Source organism: Argopecten irradians, chromosome 11, assembly GCF_041381155.1.
Source record: "Argopecten irradians isolate NY chromosome 11, Ai_NY, whole genome shotgun sequence".
NCBI classification, from domain to species: Eukaryota; Metazoa; Mollusca; class Bivalvia; order Pectinida; family Pectinidae; genus Argopecten; species Argopecten irradians.
The window spans coordinates 30693096-30714364 of NC_091144.1; the positions used below are offsets into that span (position 1 = coordinate 30693096).

The following is a 21269-nucleotide window of genomic DNA, read 5'->3' on the forward strand; positions in this document are numbered from 1 at the left end:
TTCAGAAGAAGTTTTTGAAGTTTTAGCCTAGTTGACCCTTTTTGGCCCCGCCCTAAAAACCCCTGGGGGTCAGTCATGGAATTTTTTTATAGGATTCAATGGCCATTTCATTGGGATAATTCTGACAATATTTGACTAATTTCCTATTACTAATTAATAATGCTCAAAAATGAGTTTTCCCTATATAAACTATATTTACTTTAACCCCCTCCCCAGGTTCATATAATTCACACTTTTTGTAGAGGGCCTTGACACCTTTCTATCCATGAAAAGTATTTGATTCTAAAACATCTGTGAGTCGAGTTGAAGATTTTTTAAACTATAGTCAGTGTTAAACCTTTTGGCCCATCCCACAGCCCCCTGTGAGGTGGGGGTAATTTAATTCATAATTTTGATTGGCCTTATGCCTTAGAAGGTTTGTGCAAAGTTTCAAAAGTTGAAATCGCTTCAGCATGGAGAATGTAAATTACTTTTCGTCGCACGACGGACGACAGGCAAAATGCGATAAGATTAGGTCCCCACGAGACTTCGTCTCCGGTGACTTTAATACCAATTACAGAAAAGAATGGGTAAATCCCCAAATATGTGCTAACCTAACCTTATAATTACGTTTCTAAAGTTCGTGCCTGTTTCTGATACACCGCGCTAGGTGCAGATTCATGGATATGGATATGGACAATTTCATGTGCATAGTCGGAAAGTTTTTTAATCATATATATTTTTATTCAATCATATATAATATTACAACTTGTGGTGTATTGAATCTTGTCCATATCCAAAACAATAGGTATACAGCTATTTCATTACTGTAGTTATAGATCCATACAAGCACGTGGAAATCTTCATGCAAAAAGATATTGTGCTTTATTTCCTATTGAATTACAGCTGATGTGCATTGTTTGTTACTTTGATAGGTGACTGCTCCGTTATACTCCCCGTGTGAACGCTACACGATGATGGGTAGCGATGAATGGTGAAGGATGCACTTGCTCAACTTTTATTTTGTCTTTATAACTATAAATTAACATGGCCGCCAATAACACCATTGATGAAGTGTCATTCCCCTCTTCCATCTTCTCTAATCAGTTTTAGCAGATATTTTACTCATAAGTAGTGCTGCATCCGCCTTTTAATTAACCCGTTTTAAGGACAAATTTGCGTCAACTTTTACATCCAGTGCTTTGTTTTATTCCGCGGGAGTGAAACGAAATTTCATTTTACGGACGCCATTTTGTCTTTTTCTTAGTCTCAAAGTTTGTGCTTTCGATCTCACAATCAGTGAATACTGAATATAAATCATGTTATACCATTTTTAACGTATATAACATTTTATCTTTTATAAACTCTTTAATTTTAAATGAACAATGGGTGATCTTGTTTCACTAAGGCGAGGGATAAGGGACAGAACCGCCACTCGGGATTGTTCCCCTGAAAGAAACATAAACAAAATAAGGATTATACACTTTACTTGGAAAACTTCCCTAACAAAACAATAAAGCCTGTAACCGAACCGTCGATGTGGATGTGCATATCAAAGGCGGCAATGCTGTAACAACATGCTCGGCTGCAGCATATGAACTACTGAGAACAAACATTCCGATCTTCTATGAGCAAAATGAACGATACAACTATGGTCAAAACATTCTCGATGTCGACTCAAAGATTTCTGTACGCAAGAATCTTACTCTGTGATCGATCATTCAGGATCATATACCGTTCCTGCAGTAATGCAGAACCTGTCAGATTATCCTGCTATGAAGTACGGAAAGCAGTGTCTAACCTCAACACTGGGAAATCCCCAGACATATACGGGATCACGACAGAACATCTTGTGCACGCAGGAGACAACATCGTCCGTATACTATGCGATATCTTCAACAACATATCCGCTAAAGGCCATATCCCACATAAACTGAAAGTTGGAACGCTTACGCCTTTCTTCAAAAAGAAAGGTGACAAATCCAACGCAAAGAATTACAGAGGGATCACTGTAACACCAGTCGTTTTAAAGGTCTTTGAATCTCTCATCAAACAACGCCTACTTCCCTTTATTCATTCGATGCAAAACCACATGCAGAGGAGATTCACAGCAAACAACTCGCCATTCTCTACGCACTTCTAGTAGAGGAATTCATCAGAGAAAGTAATGACCTCAAAAAAACCATTTACGTTACTTTTCTCGATGCGTTCGATGTTGAGTCTCATGAACTTCTCCTAAGGAAAGAGTTCGACCTCGGGATCGACTCCAATACCTGGTCACTTCTACACAGTCTACATTCTGGAGCGACGGGGCCATTAAATGGGATAGTGCAAAATCAGAGACATTCTCAATTCAACAGGGTGTACGTCAAGGTGGTGTGCTTAGTGCAGTTTTGTATAAAATCTTCATCAACCAACTTTTCAACAGACTCGAAAAAAACAAAGTCTTTGAATACCAAAAGAGGAAAGGTTGGGCACTCGATGACGTAAAGATGTCCATTGCACTAACCATATCAGTGTATTGAGATTCGCAACCAACCAGGACAACCTTGTTGTTGACGGAAACATTAAAAAAGCAAAGAACACACTTTATTCACGGGTAGGATCTGGCCTACACGGAAAAAAAGCTCTAGACCCAGCCTCAATGATCAATCTTCAACTTGTTTATGTAATGCCCGCCCTACTATATGGTTTGGAATTGCTACTACCGTGTGGAAAACCACTCGAACGAGCAAACCTATTCCTTAAAAAGAGCTTCGAAGAAATATAGTCCATCCCAACAACTACTGCTGACGCCACGGTATATATTCTAAGTGGAATACTCCCGATTGAAGTTTCCATTCATAAGCGTGCTCAAAGTTTATATGGAAGCATCATCAGACTGGGTGATTCATCGATCGAGAAACAATTAGCCAGACGTCAGCTATGTGTAAAAGCGGGAAATTCCAACAGCTGGTTCAACGCCATACAAAATTCTTCTAGTCATGTACGACCTTCCTGATGCACTTGACCTACTACATGACAACGCGCCTGAAAACAAGGATCAATGGAAACGCAGCCATCAAACAAGTCAATTTGCACTGGAAAGATAAAATCAGTCGCCTACCTGCATTAAACTCCGCCCTACAACATCAAATCATTTAAGCATTCAAACCTGGACAGCTACATCCAGCTGTGTTCTCCAGTCTACCAAACGCCCGCGAACCAGTTCGAATTGGCGTCAAACTTAAAATCTTAAACGGCACATATATACTACAAACCAACAGAGCTGCCTTCAGCCAGAACCAACGTGTCTTCTCTGCAAACGGGTCACTTACTACTACGTACACTGTACCGAACTACACGACAGCAGATCTTCGGCGTCAATTTTATATCAGAAACTAAAGAAGAACTATCGATGATGAAACCATTCTACAATATATTCTCGACTCCTCTAAACTTCAACTGGATTCAAAGACCACAGAAACGTTAGCGTTCCATGTTACTCCATCCACTCTCAACGCTGCATAAGACTGGCAATAAATCCGAAGCGACATAGGATGTGTATAATATCAAGAGAATACAGTATGACATATGTACAGTTCCCTATCCTAAATTCTATATCTTACCATAAAAAATCATCCCAGAACTTTTTAATCATGTAAATATGTTTTAACTCCGAAAGGAAGTGTTGCTACGAAGGAGGGAACTGCATACAAGAAAAACAAGGCAAGACAAGACAGTGGCCATGGCTTCTTCCATGGCTGACAAACTAATCAGGGGATAATGACGATGTGCACTTTTGTGCATGTTGAGCATGTTCAACTCAGAATAACTGGGAATGTAGTGACAAGTTTTACTTTCAGTCCAAACAATCATCTTGGTTTTTTTTTTAATAAAAGATGTAACTGCTTTTTACGAGTTTTGGATCAAAATGCGATACTCATATTAATTGTATACTCTAATTCTTTTACGCTAAGATGAACAACATAAAGTGATGTCACAATAAAAACAAAACTGTACAGAGTTGAGTCTGGTGTTGAGGATGTATTATCCTGTACCAGAAATCCATCACTTGATATCATTAGATAAATAGGTTGTTCGGGTTGCTTAGATTATCGCCCCATTAACAACCAGACTAAGATAGATCCAACTATCTACTATAACATATATACGACTGTATGTAGTTCACTATGACACAGAATAGTTAAAACTGGATAGCTAGACAGCATTAATAATTTATATTGCAGTAACTAAAATCTAATTCTCTATACATTCAATTTGCTGGTTCTAAATTATTCACCTGGCAATTTAGTTTGAAATTTACGACCCTCATAATTTGGAAATTTATCATCATCTGAAATATACACATAAACTGGGGGAATTTATCCCAAAAAGGAAATCAGTAGTTCATCAAGTTAGAGAAATGTAAGTATGCTATCTAATGCTGTAGTCACCAGTAAACCTCAGAGACTTTTTATTTGGCAATTTGAAGGAAACAACGACAATCCTAAAAGACATTAAAACGTCTTCAAACAAACAAAACAATCTAAATGAGTGTAATGTGCCCGGGTATAATACCATGTTGTCATTCGTCAGTACAAACAAATAAATCACAAACCCCAATATAACTTGAGCGGCCCATATATAAACTATAAAAAATTCCATGGTTAGTATTCTAAATGTCAACTCTGTTGTAATCTAAACACAATTATGAATACCAAACATGATTTATGTGTCAGCGATATGGAATAACTTGATATTTTGCTTTAAAATAGTTTTGAAATTTATACTGCATCAGTGTCCCTTTGGTGTTGGTATATCTTTGGAAGTCGTCATAAATCTTAAGTTGTATCATAGGATCATCATTGATTCCTGTCGTCTTGCAGCAAATGAGTTCCCTCGGGCGTCACATGTTTAATACTTGCATTAAAGTGCTTGTTTTGCAGAATGCAATGCAAATAGAATGTTATCTTTTCTCAAGTTAGCAATTTATACGTTACTGGAGTCATAAACACACATGTAGCACATGTAAGATATAAAATCAAGTCAAATAATTGTTTTCTTTTTATTTCACTTGAAGAATATTGCACAATTAACAAACTGATATTTCATGAATCAAAATGATAATTCATGAAAATTTTAAATGTATGAAACAGATTATCTGAATCTGCAACAACATTCAAAATCAACAGCAAAGCAATAAATTTAAATTAAGGCAATTCTGCGATACAACAATAAAGCAGACCAATTTTATTAAGTAGTCGTATTTCATTTGTAATCAATCAAAAATGTATCTTCTTTGTTTGGGTTTATTAATGTTCCATAACATTTCAATGCAATAACATTATGATATATAGTTTTAATGTGGTGCATTCCCCCACACTACTATAAACAAGAGTTTCGTTTAACAATGCTGTAAACCAACTTATTTCCATTAGCGTATTCCACAGACGTTTAGAATTCGCAAAAATAAATCGCAGCGAAAACGATTCAACATCAAGAACAGTAGAGCGTTTTACATGCAAATCGCAAAATTAAAGCTCCGTGAAAATAAGTTGGTTTGCAGTAGCTGATCTTCTACCCTTCTATCTTTGCATCTGGACAGACCATGACAATAGGTAGATGGATGATATTTCCTCTGACCCCCACACCAGACATACAACACTAATACTCAGACTTATGATGACTGGTGTTCTCGGAGTTTCCTCTGACCCCCACACCAGACATAAACACTCACACTCTGACTTATGATGCCTGGTGTACTCGGAGTTTCCTCCGACCCCCACACCAGACATAGACACTCACACTCTGACTTATGATGACTGGTGAACTCGGAGTTTCCTCTGACCCCGACACCCGACATAGACACTCACACTCTGACTTATGATGCCTGGTGTACTCGGAGTTTCCTCTGACCCCCACACCCGACATAGACACTCACACTCTGACTTATGATGACTGGTGTACTCGGAGTTTCCTCTGACCCTCACACTAGACATAGACACTCACACTCTGACTTATGATGACTGGTGTACTCGGAGTTTCCTCTGACCCCCACACCAGATATAGACACTCACACTCTGACTTGTGATGCCTGGTGTACTCGGAGTTTCCTCTGACCCCCACACCAGACATAGACACTCACACTCTGACTTATGATAGCTGGTGTACTCGGAGTTTCCTCTGACCCTCACACCAGACATAGACACTCACGCTGACTTATGATGTCTGGTGTACTCTAGTTACCTCTGGCCTCTACATCCGATTTAGACACTGACGGATGATATTTGTTTACTCAGAGTTTCCTTTGACCTCACACCAGACTAAGACAATGAGAGATATTGGCTGGTGTACTCAGTTTCCTTTGGCGCAAGTACCAGACTTAGACACTATGACAGAGGTTTCCTTGGTAGACAGATTTTACTATGAACCCAGTACCAGACTTAGACAATCTGACAGAGGATGCCTGGACTGTTAACCGAGTTTCTTTTGACCCCTGTACCAGACCTGGTTACTCTGAGAGAGGATATTAGGGCTGTTTTCAATAATACGGTTTAACTGGTTGGACCTAGTTGTTCATTTATGAATTAACGACAGACCTGGTGGTATTATAATGTTTTCAGATGAATCTTAACAAATCCCTCACAGGCCTGTTTAAAAACTACAGCTCAGCAGGAATTATACATGAAATAATGACTTTAACCAACGGTCGAACTGGTTGTTTCGAATAAACCAAAACCGCCCTGGTGTACTCTGTGTTTCCTTTGACCCTCACACCAGATTTTAACACTATCACAATATGTCTGGTGTAGCCTGAGTTTCCTTTAACCCTAGTGCCAGACACTCTGACAGAGGATGTCTTGTGTAATCAGAATTTCCTTTGACCCCCAGTACCCGACTTGGACACTCTGACAAATGATGTCTGGCTTAGTCCATGTTTCCTGTGACCCTGACACATTACCTAGACACTCTGAAAGATATGTCGTTTTAGTACAAGAGTTCTCTTGACTATGTACTCTTCTAAACCAATCAATAAACAACACTCTTCTACCACTTAAACAATACAAAGCAAAAGGGCTCCACTAGCAGCTTTGACACATATGATAGTTTATGATACATATCCATGAATTATTAGTCGTTGTACCAATGTAAGAAAAGTAGAGAGAGCGGCAGGACAAGTAAGAAAAATAAAATCCACACACGCAATCCAGCACTGTTCTTTATAGCCTGCAAAAAAGAGAGAAAATGTTATTTACAACTCACATTCCACTATATCTAATCAATAACAATTATAATAGAATAATGTTATCATTCATTCATTTAAGACAATTAAACAAGAGGCCCAAGGGCCTTAACAGTCAACTGACTACCTTAGCAATAGCCATACAGGAAATTAATTAGATATGTTGTTGTGGTTAAAAAATGAAAACACTTGGTCGGGACAATGTAAGGATCATTTCATGCAAATTTCAGACAAACTGCATGGGAAGAACTTAAGAGGAGTTCAAAATGTGTTTTCAAGATGGCGGCTATGGTGGCCATCTTGGTTTACGGACCAACCCTACAAATAACAACACTTTGTTGGGACAATGTCAAGATCATTTCATGCAAGTGTCAGCTAAATCACACTGGCAGAACTTGAGAAGAAGTTCAAAATTCAAGATTTTAGAATATTTGACCTTCGTGACCTTGATCTTCATAGTTTTCACAACTTTTGTAGCCCTTTATCTCAGCATGCTACTGGCTAAAGATGAATACCCTGGGCCTTTCGGCTAGTTTGAAGAACTTAAAGATATTAGCCTATTTGACCCCTGTGACCTTGAAAGAATGTAAAGGTCATTCATTTTAACAATTTTGGTAACCCTTCATCCCAGCATACCACAGGCCAAATGTGAGAACCCTTGACCTTTCGGTTAGTACAAAGAAGGCACTCAAAGAATTAGCCTATTTGACCCAAGTGACCTTGAAAATAAGTCAAGGTCATTCATTTTCACACCTTATTAAGCCTTCATCCCAGCATGCTACAGGCCATATATAGGTACTCTGGGCCTTACTGTTATTGAGAAGAAGTTCTTCAAAGATTTTAGCCTATTTGACCCTGTGACCGTCAAAGTAGGTCAAGGTCATTCATTTTCATAACTTTGGTCGCTTTGTACAAGCATACCAAAGGCCAAAAAATAAGCACTCTGGAACTTTCGGTTACTTTGAAGAAATTCCTTCAAAGGTTTTAGCTTATTTGACCCATGTGACCTTGAAAGTAGTCGAGGTCATACATTTTCGGAATATTGGTAGCCCTTCATCCCAGTATGCTACATACCATATATGAGTACTCTGAGCCTTACAGCTATTGAGAAGTCGTTCAAAAAATGTAGCTTATTTGACCCCTGTGACCTTGAGAGTAGGTCAAGGTCATTCATATTCACAACTTTGGTAGCCCTTGATCCCAGCATGCTACAGGCCAAATATAAGTATTCTGGGCCTTACATTTACTGAGAAGTAGTCATTCAAAGATTTTAGCCTATTTGACCCCCGTGACCTTGAGAGTAGGTCAAGGTCATTCATTTTCACAACTTTAATTGCCCTTCATCCCAGCATGCTACAGGCTAAATATGAGTACTCTTGGCCGTACAGTTATTGAGAAGAAGTTGTTCAGAAATATTTCCCTTTTTTGACCCCTGTGACCTTGAAAGTAGGTCAAGGTCATTCATTTTCACAACTTTGGTAGCTCTTCATCCTAGCTTGCTACAGGCTAAATATAAGTACTCTGGGCCTTACAGTTACTGAGAAGTAGCCATTACAATATTTTAGCCTATTTGACCCCTGTGACCTTGAGAGTAGGTCAAGGTCATTTATTTTTACAACTCTGGTAGCGCTTCATCCCTGCATGCTTCAGTTTAAATATGAGTACTATGGGCCTTATGGTTATTGAGAAGTCTTTCAAAGATTTTAGCCTTTTTGACCCCTGTGACCTTGAAAGTAGGTCAAGGTCATTCATTTTCACAATTTTGGTAGCTCTTCATCCAAGCATGCTGCAGGCCAAATATGAGTACTTTAGGCCTTACAGTTATTGAGAAGAAGTCGTTTGAATGAAAAGTTTATGCACAGTGGAAGGCAAAAGACGAAGGATGGCACATGATGACTGTAGGTCATCCTGACCCTTCGGGTCAGATGACCTAAAAATTAGTCACACCATTAAAATAATTACACCCCCTCCCAATCTCCCTTTTTTCAATGTGCTGCATTTTTTCCCAATAGAAAATATGAAAGATTGAAACCATTGCAGGTTCTTAAACTTTACACCACTTATATTTTGGTAAATCATTATTTTTTTTACATCAAATTTTTATTAACTAACCTAAAGTAATTTGTTTATTTTGATTTAACTGTACTTTATGTGCACAGCTATGGTTAATTACAATGTAATGACACGTAAGGGTTTTGGTTCAAAGTGACTTAACTGTCGAAAAACTTCTGATAACTGCATCATCAAAAGGAACCAAATCTCATACATCTACATTCATCATAGTGAGTAAAGCAGAGGAGACTTCTTGTTAGTGCTGATAATGTGTCAACACAACCTTGAGCTTCAGAGGGATATCATTTTAACTCAATTTAGTGTAGCACTCGAGAAGTGTAAATAGTTGACATGTCAAGACGTTTTTGCGATAGGTTTTGTTTATCAGTGAGAGGAAACACATTTATAAACCACACAATGCACATCTATCACCTATGGAAACTTAATGAGTTGCTATATGACACAAAAACAAGGAATCTGCACACTAGATGCATAATAAGTAAATGTGACATTAGCAAGTCGGCCCACTAATGGTGTCTACAATGCTTTTATATTAAATGCAATGCTGTGGTTCAAGGAGCCAATTTCAGACATTGATCATCACCAAAGACCTTCACAAAGCTCCCCGGAGTAATAAAGATGATAAAAATGTTCAGCTTCAGACATTTTAAGTGTGGATGAATCTCCTAAAAACTGAACAAGGCTTTCACATGCCCTTGGATAAATACATATAAACATTACCATATATAAAGGAGTATTACTTTCTTATTTCACTTTGAATTTCTTATGTTATTTAACCTCACAACTAATAGGGATAAAAAACTAATGGATCTTCTGTAAAATTACCAGTTCAGAAATTCACAATATAATGGTAACTTACATCTACAAGGAATTAGAGGTCGAATTTCAAGACTGACCATAGATCACTTCATGTTCATTTGTCTATATGTGGCCAAGTGGACTATTCCACTATTAATTAATTGATTTGTATTTTATTAATTTGATTGCATTGTATATTGATACATGGGTTGTATATTGTTTTAATTTCATTTGTTTTAAAGTTATTTCTTTCAGGTCAAGGTAATGTTGATGTCTTACTGAATTATGTATCACAGAGTTTGGTGGTGCTCTGTGATATACAAGTAATGTATATATGTAGAGTGAGCTCACTCACTCTACCTGGTAGATGAGCTATAAATAGATTTTACCTGTGTATGTATGAAGTATGTATGGTCATGTGACTTGTGTCTTTGTTAATGTCCACTATTAAATGTACTGTCCATGTTCCTGTGCCCATGTAGAGTGAAGTCCAGTGTTTGACCTTGACCTGACCTATCTGACCTGTTGTCTTATTGGTTGATATAGTTTTGGAGGGAAAGTCTTTGTGCAAAAATTAGACAGTAGCTTGAGATCTGGGGAAGGAGCAACATCTCCCCTTTTTGGAGATCTATATCCTGATATATGCCTATAAGCTCAAACCCAAATGAAAGTCTAATACTTTTTATATTATCTTTTTACGTATTATTTTGGTATCTAAAGTATGGTAATTGAGAAATGTAGATTGATTCAATTAATTATTGAGAAAGTGTATACATTTTGAATAGAGAGCAATTTGAATTAGATTGTAACTTACATTTGTCATATCTCTAAGTCCAGTATGAATTTAGTAACTGTGTAATTTGTGTATGTATTTTAAAAGTAATTGTGTATGGTTTTATACTTGTTACTGATTGATTTATTTATAAATCTTTCAGTGAAATCATGCAGATGTCTGGTATTCTGCTGTAAACATATAAGTCATAAGTGACCCTTTACCCATAGTTGAGGTAAGCTACACATACATTATAGTTAGAAATGCTTTGTATATTGATCTGATAAAGTAAGATATTATTAAGTTTGCTATAATATGTAACTAAGGGTAATTGATAAATTTATGGTATATCGGATAATACATGTACCTATTTTCTATGGTTTACCAGTTTTAATGGTGTTAAGTGGGCAAGTGGATTATTTCCCCTAGTTGGTAACAAGTGGGTTACTTCCCCTTGTTACCTGACAACCAGATTACCCCTTCTTGTGTATATTGTACACTTTATGTATAACTATAATATTTACATAAAAATTAGTATTTTTATTATAGAGTATAGGGTAAATATTTCTCTTTATCTATAATGCTAATGCATGGTTGTAAGATTATGGTAACTACCTTTACTGATAGGAATTTATAGAGTTTTACGTATGTATTTGTATTTATATAACTGATATTTCGATAGGGATAATTTGTCTAGTGTACACGTTTAGTATATATTGTATGTTTGTTAGGGTAGTGATCCTAATGTACTTTTATTTATATGTTTCAGGGTCCTATATCTATATGTATATCAACTATATCAATAAGCAATATGTACATTCATTGCTGTATATGGAACTAGGCCGACTGAACCAACATGCAAGCAGTGTGAATAAATACCAGTGAACCCTACCCGGTTGTCTATGAGTTGTCATTGAGTTCTGATTAATAAGATCCCAGTTTGCAACCCGGTTACATATACATGATTGTATCTACTTCGTCAGACAATTCATCCCTTTAATTACCTTCAAATCTGAGGAATCTGACTTACCAGAACTCGCCTATTTCAACCCTTCCTACTCCCTTCCCTAAGGAGATATGCTGGGAAGCACTTGGCTATATCTATACTGCCAACCCTTGCACATACTTAATACCTTTAAAGACTACTTGGGCAACATCTGGCTATACCAACCTAAATTTGGCCATTCATTCTAATTAAATCTTTGTTGGCACTTAATCCTTCAGTAAATTTCCACCGCATCCTCTATAGAATTTTAGAAGGAATGGGTTATCCCTCTAAAATTTAAACAAACTTTGTACCCAAGAATGTTTCTGGCCAAAGTTGGTTACACTCCATGCAGACCCACTCCACTGTCACTGTATGTTTGATCCTTACTTTGCTATCTTGACCCCTTCAACTCTCCATCCGCCCTCCCCCTCCACTGTCACTGTATGTTTGATCCTTACTTTGCTATCTTGACCCCTTCTTCTCTCGATCCGCCCTCCCCCTCCACTGTTAAAGTATAACTGATCCTTACTTTGCTATCTTGACCCCATCAACCCTCCATCCAACTCCATCCACTGTCATAGTATGGTTGATAATTAATTTGTTATCTCGATCCCCTCAACCCGCCATTTGCCCCCTCTACTGCCAAAGTATGATTAGATTGTTGTCTTGATCTTACCCAGCTGCAATATTGTAGCTCAAAAGACAGAAAATGGTGTCATCTTTAGAGCTGCAATAAGTGCCTATTACTGCTAATGGAGCAAAGAAATGATCGTGTAAACCTTTATCAAAACATCTGTATGCATTTTATCCTAATTCTTTTATATCACTTATCTACTAGGCAATAAAACTGAACTTTATAAAATATTGAATATACAGCAAGACATTTTTTTCACATAAATATGATGGTCTTTTGCGAAGGACAATTATATGGCAAGTCTACAAATTATGAATTTGAAGTCTAATGAATGGTGAAGCAAATATTAAGAATGGTCGTTATGTTTCATTTGGACAAAAATAATATATAAATGCAAGTATACGCTTAAAATAATTGGAAACCTACAGCAAAGTATAGAAAATTGTGTCCGAGTGATTTTCTGCTGAAAGGTATAGAGGCCGGGTATGTATATTTGTTCTAGATCTAACCCCACCCTCCCTACCCACCTCTTAATATACCTAATCAGCATTTGACAAGTTTATACTGATTTTGTGAGACGTGTAATATATATTTTGAAAACTATATAATAATATCCAACAACTTGGAAATAAACTCTGAACAAATAAATCTGATAGAACTCATTTATAAAAGGATTAACTAACCTCTCGGATTTCTTCATTTCCATCCTTGATGTTTTCTGTAGCACCAACCACATTTTCAGCAATTCTGTCTATTTCTTTGTCCTGTTTGGGAATAAAATCAAATTAATAATATTATAAGGTTCTCTTTATATCTGAATGCAAAAATCTCAGTCTATAAGTCTATAACGTGTCCATAGGATGATTTCAAATATTTTGAACAATGTTAAAACACTACAAGAACAGGCATGGGGTAATCGTAATCGGGTAATCGTAATCGATTGTAATTAATTACATTTTCTCATGTAATTGACAGTAATCAGTAATTGAAGGCTATTTCGATTACTTGTAATCATAATCGTAATCGATTACGATTGCAGTGGATTACAGTGAAAATCTACTGTGTAATCGTAATTACATTTCGATTACTATTCAATTACATTATATCAATTATGAAGTTGAATTAACAAGAACAAAAAGTACATCTAGTATTTTGCAACACAATACATGTAGTAATTTACAATTGATATCAAAGACTTTCCATTTCATCATATCAAACTTATGTAACAGTATTTTAAGGTATAGCCTTAACTCTCTGAAACATTTCTTGATGATATTGTTGGTACCAGTATATAACATCAGTTATTTTTTCTTGAATTGGGGAAAACATTCATAAGAATTGGGAAAATACAGCAAAATATATCTGAAGAAAAACCTTTTTTCTGCCCCAAATGCATCATATTCATTTTGAAAGAAAATGTGTGTTAAGCATTTCTCTTATGAACTACACAGAGTGCCCAGATTGGTAATTTATGGGTAGTACTGTTAAAATGTAAAGTTCAGCTGTACAGAATTATTTGTTACTGAAGCTGTTCAGATACATGTGCCAGTATTCTCTAACCTGTTCTAAAACTTTTTCTGTAAAAATCTCCTGAAGACGAGCAATCTCCACCACTTGACCTTCAATATGACTGTCACAATAGAAAATATTACAAAATATTAATCACCCCTCAACGAAATTGGGAATAACACCAAATTTGATAGACACTTATATCAAACCTATATAACTGTAATAGATAATTTCACAAATTATCAAACAGATAAATGTGCAAAATTGTTAACTTTTTGATTAACATGTAAAATTCTTTCGCTGGAAAAAAGAAATTAAATTAAGAAATTAAATGTAGTATTAACCTTTATTTAAAAACATCATTTTTATCCAAAATTCTAAAGCAATAAAACCATTTGCTCAATGCCATTTCGAAAGGTTTTTATATTGTTGTACAACACATAATTATCAACAGTGTATTTCAGAATTTTACAATAGAATCCCTTTATGAAAACATAACGTACCTGACTTCCTGGGCTAAACTGTTCATTTCATCAAACAAGGTCTGGTTTTCTCTCTCAAACTAAAATAAACACAATTGATTATGATGAAGGTACAAAATCATATTAAAACATTATACAAAAGAAAATTTCCATTATAGAAATTTATCAGGGCAAAATACAGTGGACCCTATGATAATATCCAAGTTGATAGTCTGGAAAACTTACAATAAGGATGGAAATATCAAGAAACAGATTTTATTATTGACTAAGTAAAAAGAATCTGGTCCACCTGAAAATTACATGGTATGGGCTTGGGACGCAATTGTTCAGAATAACATGGGTCAATTGTATCAAGTGTATTTCTTCTCACTTTTGATAACTTTATATTATCTTATATCTTGAGGAAAATTATCTTACATTTACAGAAGCAATTTTACATTTTAATGTGATCCAAATTAAGATTTTCAATACTCCGCTTATTTCTTATTTTATTCCATTATTCTAACACATAATTCTGCAACATTTACAGTACAAATTTTAGCACAAAGAACAATAACTCAATATCAAACAAAACATCATTTTTACCATCTGGGCATCCTCTGGTGAGATATCACTATCATCATCGTCAAACATGGGATTCTCCAATGGAAGGGAATTCTTTGTTGGCTTTTCAGATTCCTGTGCTGTAGAATAAATCAAATCCTTAATGATAGCATATAAAATGAATTTAATAGGCTTATTATAAAGTTTAAAACTGCTAATTCTGCACTGAACTTTGTATAACCAATCTAAAGGAAAACACTATCTGACATATATATTCTATCATGACTTTGATAACCATATAATGTATTTTTTCATAAAAATACTGCTTTTATAAAGAGCATTTTCATTAAATTTAATTGTAATTCAAAATATCTTATTTCATGTTATTATCAAGAATACTTTCAAACTTGTTCCTGAACCAAATTTCATTTCATTTCAAAATATTTTTATTAAATCATTAGATTTAATAGGGATTGGGCAGCAGGCTATGCCTATATAAGCCCTCTCCTGAACCAGATCTACTGATACAAAATACAATGCACCCATTTAGAAATTGAAATCATGATTTCTCCTGGAAAAGATTTTAAAATTTCAATAGGTGGGATACACAAGTAACATCTAAAAAGATTGGTTGTTCAAAACATACTTTCAATGTTACTTTCTGTTTTTCTTTCTTTGGCTTCTTTTGCATCAAGTAACGCTTTTCTCTTCTTCCTTTCTGGCTCTAATTTAGAACTGAAAATAGAAATAGTCTCTGAAAGTCACCTCGGCTTCCATCAAATCTTCAATCACTGGTGCATATGTACATAAACATGATAACAGATTAAAAATATCAAGTTTTTTTTTATTTATGTAAAATTTTAATAACTTCTGTCAACAATATCAAAACAAGTCAATGATACCGGTACACTAGAATTATCCCTTAAAATGTCATAACGTTAGTTTATAAACAGGAATGTAATTAAAAATCACCTTAAAACTTTTCAATATAAGGATCAATTTTGAGAGCAGAGCATCATCGGAAACCCACAAGTCATCGTGCTATGATTGTTTATGACAACAAAAGAGCAGTGACATGTGGAGTTCTAACGAAGATGTCAGAGTAATGTAACCATAATGTAAATTTTATTAACTAATATGCTTTAATATCTAGTCTGTGTTATACTTAACTGATATACTTTAATATCTAGTCTGTGCTATACTTAACTGATATACTTTAATATCTAGTCTGTGTTATATTTAACTAATATGCTTTAATATCTAGTCTGTGTTATACATGTACTTACATTCGTTTTCTATCATTTGACTAATATGCTTTAATATCCACTCTGTGTTATATTTAACTAATATGCTTTAATATCTAGTCTGTGTTATACTTAACTGATATACTTTAATATCTAGTCTGTGTTATACATGTACTTACATTCGTTTTCTATCATTTGACTAATATGCTTTAATATCTAGTCTGTGCTATACTTAACTGATATACTTTAATATCCACTCTGTGTTATATTTAACTAATATGCTTTAATATCTAGTCTGTGTTATACTTACATTCGTTTCCTATCAACAACTCTTTTTACTCGTACAGCCTTTTGTTCACTGTATATTTTGCAAACAACTGAAATCAAAAGACAAGCAAATACCTACATAACATTCAAGAAACAAAGTCCATTCTTCAAATTGACATTAAATGTTTCCAAATGTAATATTTACGTTAAATATGTGTGTTCAGTCCAAGTTTCCTGGGTAATACAGGACATGCCAATTTTACATTAAAATGCTACAGTCAATATAGAAACAGTATTCCACCCAATAGGCGTCCAATTTGCTTTAAAAAAATTTAGAACAAAATAAGGGGGCTGTCAATAGAACTAAATCTGGATTACCAAGTAGCCTTTCATAAAACTATTTCACGAAGTAAGCAATAAATCGATTTTGAAAAAGAATTCAAATAAAGAAACCATTGGTTTTCATATTTTCAATTACTCCCATAACATTAAAGTCGACTGGTCAGCCGTTTTTTTATCGAACGTTATTTTGCTGACTGTTGACTCTCATTTCTGAAGGCCTATTTCTGTGAGGCACCTTCCGACGTCAGATGAAAGCGGAAGGAAAAATGCAATTATATCAATATCTATAGCTCTAACAGTGATAACATTGATGTGTACTTACAGTTTAGGTATTAATTATCCCACTTATATAGTATAACCATAACTTTAGGTCTCATAAAATAGTATTTTAGCAGATTAGATATGATGAATCCTTTCCGTAACATTTTGACCTAGTTTTAAATATGGCGACTGGTTACTACAAAAACGGAACATGAATTCAAGCAGGCAGAATACAACAAAAAGTAAAGACAGTCAAGTGTTTTTGGGACTTTGCAATTTATTTTTCTATTTACTGGCCGGATTGCTATCAACATGAAGTTTTGTTTGGGTCATGAAAGTCTATGTTAGGAGATATAAATACATGTATTTGTTTTTGATGGATTTTATGGCTGATTTTATCAAAATACTTGTTAATCTATGAAAAAGAGGTAGGTATTTGACATTGATGACTATTCAAATATGATTTAAACATTTTATATTGTCACAATCCAAACTTTGAAAATGTTACCCTCAGCATCGGGTAAATGGCCTGTCGGAAGTTAGAGGTTAAACACAACGTAATGTTCCAAAAGTGTCTCGTCGTGCTATACCTCTAACATTGGAGTAATTTCAATCTGCATTAAATTAATAAGGCCGCAAAAACAGGGAGGGGTGCTTAGCTTATATAGAGGAGGGCACTTAATGAGTTGAATAAGGTAACAGCCTAGTAGTCCTCACCTTTTAAATATTCCTCAATAAGTCTAATTACTCCATCTCGATGATCTTTCACTTGTTGATGAACCTTCTGAACTTCAGCTGTGACAAACAGAAAATCAAATCATATGAATACAAAACACTCTCCTTTTCATAATGTCATCATAAGAATAGAGGCCCATGTACCAGTCTGCTGGTCATTTGGACTAGTAAACCCCAAAGTTTTACTAGTCCGACTATTTAATTACTAGTCCAAATTAAATATACAGCCGGTTTGCTTCAGCACTTAGTCATTATCAGTTTACAATTGTGACCCAGATTACAGTCTGGATGCATTCCTGTGCGCAAATTCTCATAAATTGATGAATCCAGACTGAAATAATCTCATACATAATGCACTCAACATGTGTTGAAAAATGCAATTGACCACTGCTCTTGTAAATATAATATTAACCGATCTTAATCGAGTTGGGAGCCACTAGTCCAATTGGACTAGTTCATTACAATTAGCACTAGTCCAGCCGTAAAATTACTAGTTGTGGGCATCGGACTAGTGCTTAAAGTCGCAGACTGATGTACCTGATCAAACCAAATTTTTCAGGATTACATTATCTCTACCATATAGTTCAGGAGTACAGAACAGACATTTTAACAGAATAGTCATACCAGTACAACCAGTCACAGAAGATGATGTGTCAATAGTAGTCTCGGACTAATAGTATGATGTCAACAACAGTGAGTTATATTTTAATACCTGGTAACATTAATTTTCTTTATTTAATTTATATCAATGTGGCTATTATTAAGGTAGGTCCATACTTTTGAAAATCGTGCCAATTCATTTGACGCTATACCGGAAGTTGCGGAGGTTGTTTTGAATTCCAGAATGGTTTCCGATACGCCACGACATCACACTTGGATATTTTTTCAATAGGTGAAAATTGTCTACATATAATATTGAATGTTTAAAATCATTAAATAAATCAAATAAAAGCAGTGAAGTGAAAATTATATGCTATTTCTGAGGTTTTTGCGGTCCCTGTCGTAAATGGGAATGGATTTTTAAACACCGGAAGTGCCGTTCGTCGCTATAAATCATAAGACGGGACCCGGCCGGACCGAAATTCCGGAATTCTAAAAAAATCGCATACGGATTTCCTTTAAACACACAATTTGGAGAAAATCATAAAAACAAACAGACATAAACCAGATATAATATCACAAAAACGTATGAACTGATGTGGAATGTTTTTTTGCGGCATGATTTTCAAAAAATAGTCAAATATAACCCATCTTAGCACTAGATGAAATGGGGGTAGGGTTGCGAGTTACAAACTTCAAGCTTACAAAATTGTGAAATTTTGATCGAGGACCCCGTGTTTTTATATGATATTTGAAAAACATATTACCTTGGGCATATCATATACAAATATTGTGAAATTGACATGGGTTTTCATTTCCTTTTTGGCCTATTCATTGATTTTTTACGGGCGAAAATATGGCAAAACATGGTAATTACGTATAGAAACGGTCCTGGGAAATAACAAAAATTAGTTAGCATTTGTAAAAATAAAATAGTTTTGTATATTGTTCTATCGTAAGAAATTTAGGACAAAAAATCAACAGGATCGAGACTACATTCACCCTAATATTACAGAAAACATAATTTTATGAATTTTTCTATTTTCGGTCAGCAAATTTGCATGGATGGTATATTTCAAGCTCAAATATCTCAAAAAGTAGTTCGAGAACACCCATTTATCTTTACAGATTTGAAATCTACATGAAAAATGCAGGAAAATAAGACCTGTTAGAAAAAAATGACATGGGTTTTTCCAAAAGTATGGAGCTACCTTAATAAAATAAACTTGAACAGACTTACATTCATTTTTAAATTTCATGATGGTTTCGATGCAGGTTTTGATAATATCCTGAGCATCAGAATCAATTTGGTCTCTTTCAGTATCCGTCATCCTGGAGGCTTCCATGGTTACATGGCTACAACACAATAAATAATAGAGGATATTCCTTGTTTCTTGATTAATTACAGTTATGTTTCACAGAGTGGGGTGGAAGCTTTAAGAATTATATATGTCATACCTTTTCAGAGAAAATGATGTGAAAATAAGGCATTTATGGTCTTCCAGGAAATTAAAAAGATAATTGTTGATGGACTGATGAATGGATGGACAAAACTTGACATTACAAGTCACTGAACATAACAGTATGATATCACCTGTTAGACAATCTTGGTCCTTTGGGCTGGATGAACTGAAATCTCTGTAAGGAATCAGGGAGGCATGCTTCTGCATAGACATTGCCTTTTTGATAACAATTTAAGGTTAAAATCATTTAATCCCCTATCAAAACTTAAACCAAATGTTTGATATGTACTGTGATGAGTTTAGAGACTGCATGCACTTATGAGTTTCCATCTTTTAACACAATGTAAAAATCCATTACCTCCCAGCATTTATATATTCCTTCCGATGTTCCAGGAGAAAATCTCTAAGTCTGGTAATACTGGCCACCTAAAACAAATAGAAAATTTGTTGTTCTTTTGTTACTAATTTGCCGTTAATACTACATCTTAAGTCATCAATATGTATTTTCTTATTTTTTAAACCGGCATGAAATTTTACTCTGGAAAGATAGTGGGCCTTTGTAAAACAAAATTTAGCTTTTTTGTAAATGATAAAAAGTAACAAACACATAATGAGGTTTAGCTCACTTTACCACGCACAGTATGTTCTGGAAGGTACACATTTGGATTTAGCATGAGATCAAAGTTATCTCATTACAAAAGTATGCTAATGATGCAATGTTCAATATCTGTCCATCGCACTTTATGTTTACAAAGCTCTAAGCTTAGACCTACAGTGCAGTAACAATAATCTCTTTTGAAATTCCTCCTCGAGACTCTTTTATATCCAGACGTTTGATAGATGTCGACATCTATCAAACGTCCGAATAGAAAATCTAGATTATCGAGTAGGAATTCCAATAGGGTTTATGAGGCCTACAAATAACGATAAGCTGACAGACAGTTTTACGTTACCATTTCCTTTGCTTTCTGCTCAAAATCTCCTTTCAGCTTGGAAACAGGGAAGATTGAAGAAGATGAATTATTTTTCTTTCCTCCATTTGCAAAATCGCCGAGAACTTTATTTCTTGACTTGACTGTCTTGATCGTTGCTTTAAAAAGATTCGTCACATCAGCCATTCTAGTTGGAGGACTTGACGTGTTTTCCAACCGGAAGTGATCCAGTCATGAAACTAAAGCACTAAATGCCACATCGGACAAGAAGAGACGAACAAACAGCGAGACGTTGGTCGAGAAAGTCGAAATAGTATGCCAATTATCTCACTGATATTGAATGATTAAATTGACTTTGTGTTTTAAAAAAAAAACAGTTTCATGACAGAACTTACATGATCATGACTGCAAATGACAATCAG

The 21269-nt window shown here is 35.2% G+C and overlaps 1 protein-coding gene across 1 annotated transcript; it reads right to left on the reverse strand.

Annotated features, from left to right (window-relative positions):
* Positions 1 to 5012: 5012 nt before the first annotated feature.
* On the reverse strand, positions 5013 to 21096 carry LOC138335279 (syntaxin-18-like). The gene is made up of 11 exons (XM_069284297.1): positions 20869 to 21096; positions 20274 to 20341; positions 19693 to 19808; positions 17835 to 17912; positions 16558 to 16624; positions 15650 to 15738; positions 15046 to 15143; positions 14482 to 14540; positions 14030 to 14099; positions 13153 to 13233; positions 5013 to 7188 (listed from the first exon to the last, which is right to left on the reverse strand). The coding sequence occupies exons 1-11, from the start codon at positions 21031 to 21033 to the stop codon at positions 7093 to 7095; spliced, it is 987 nt and encodes a 328-aa protein (XP_069140398.1). The 5' UTR covers positions 21034 to 21096; the 3' UTR covers positions 5013 to 7092.
* Positions 21097 to 21269: the final 173 nt, after the last annotated feature.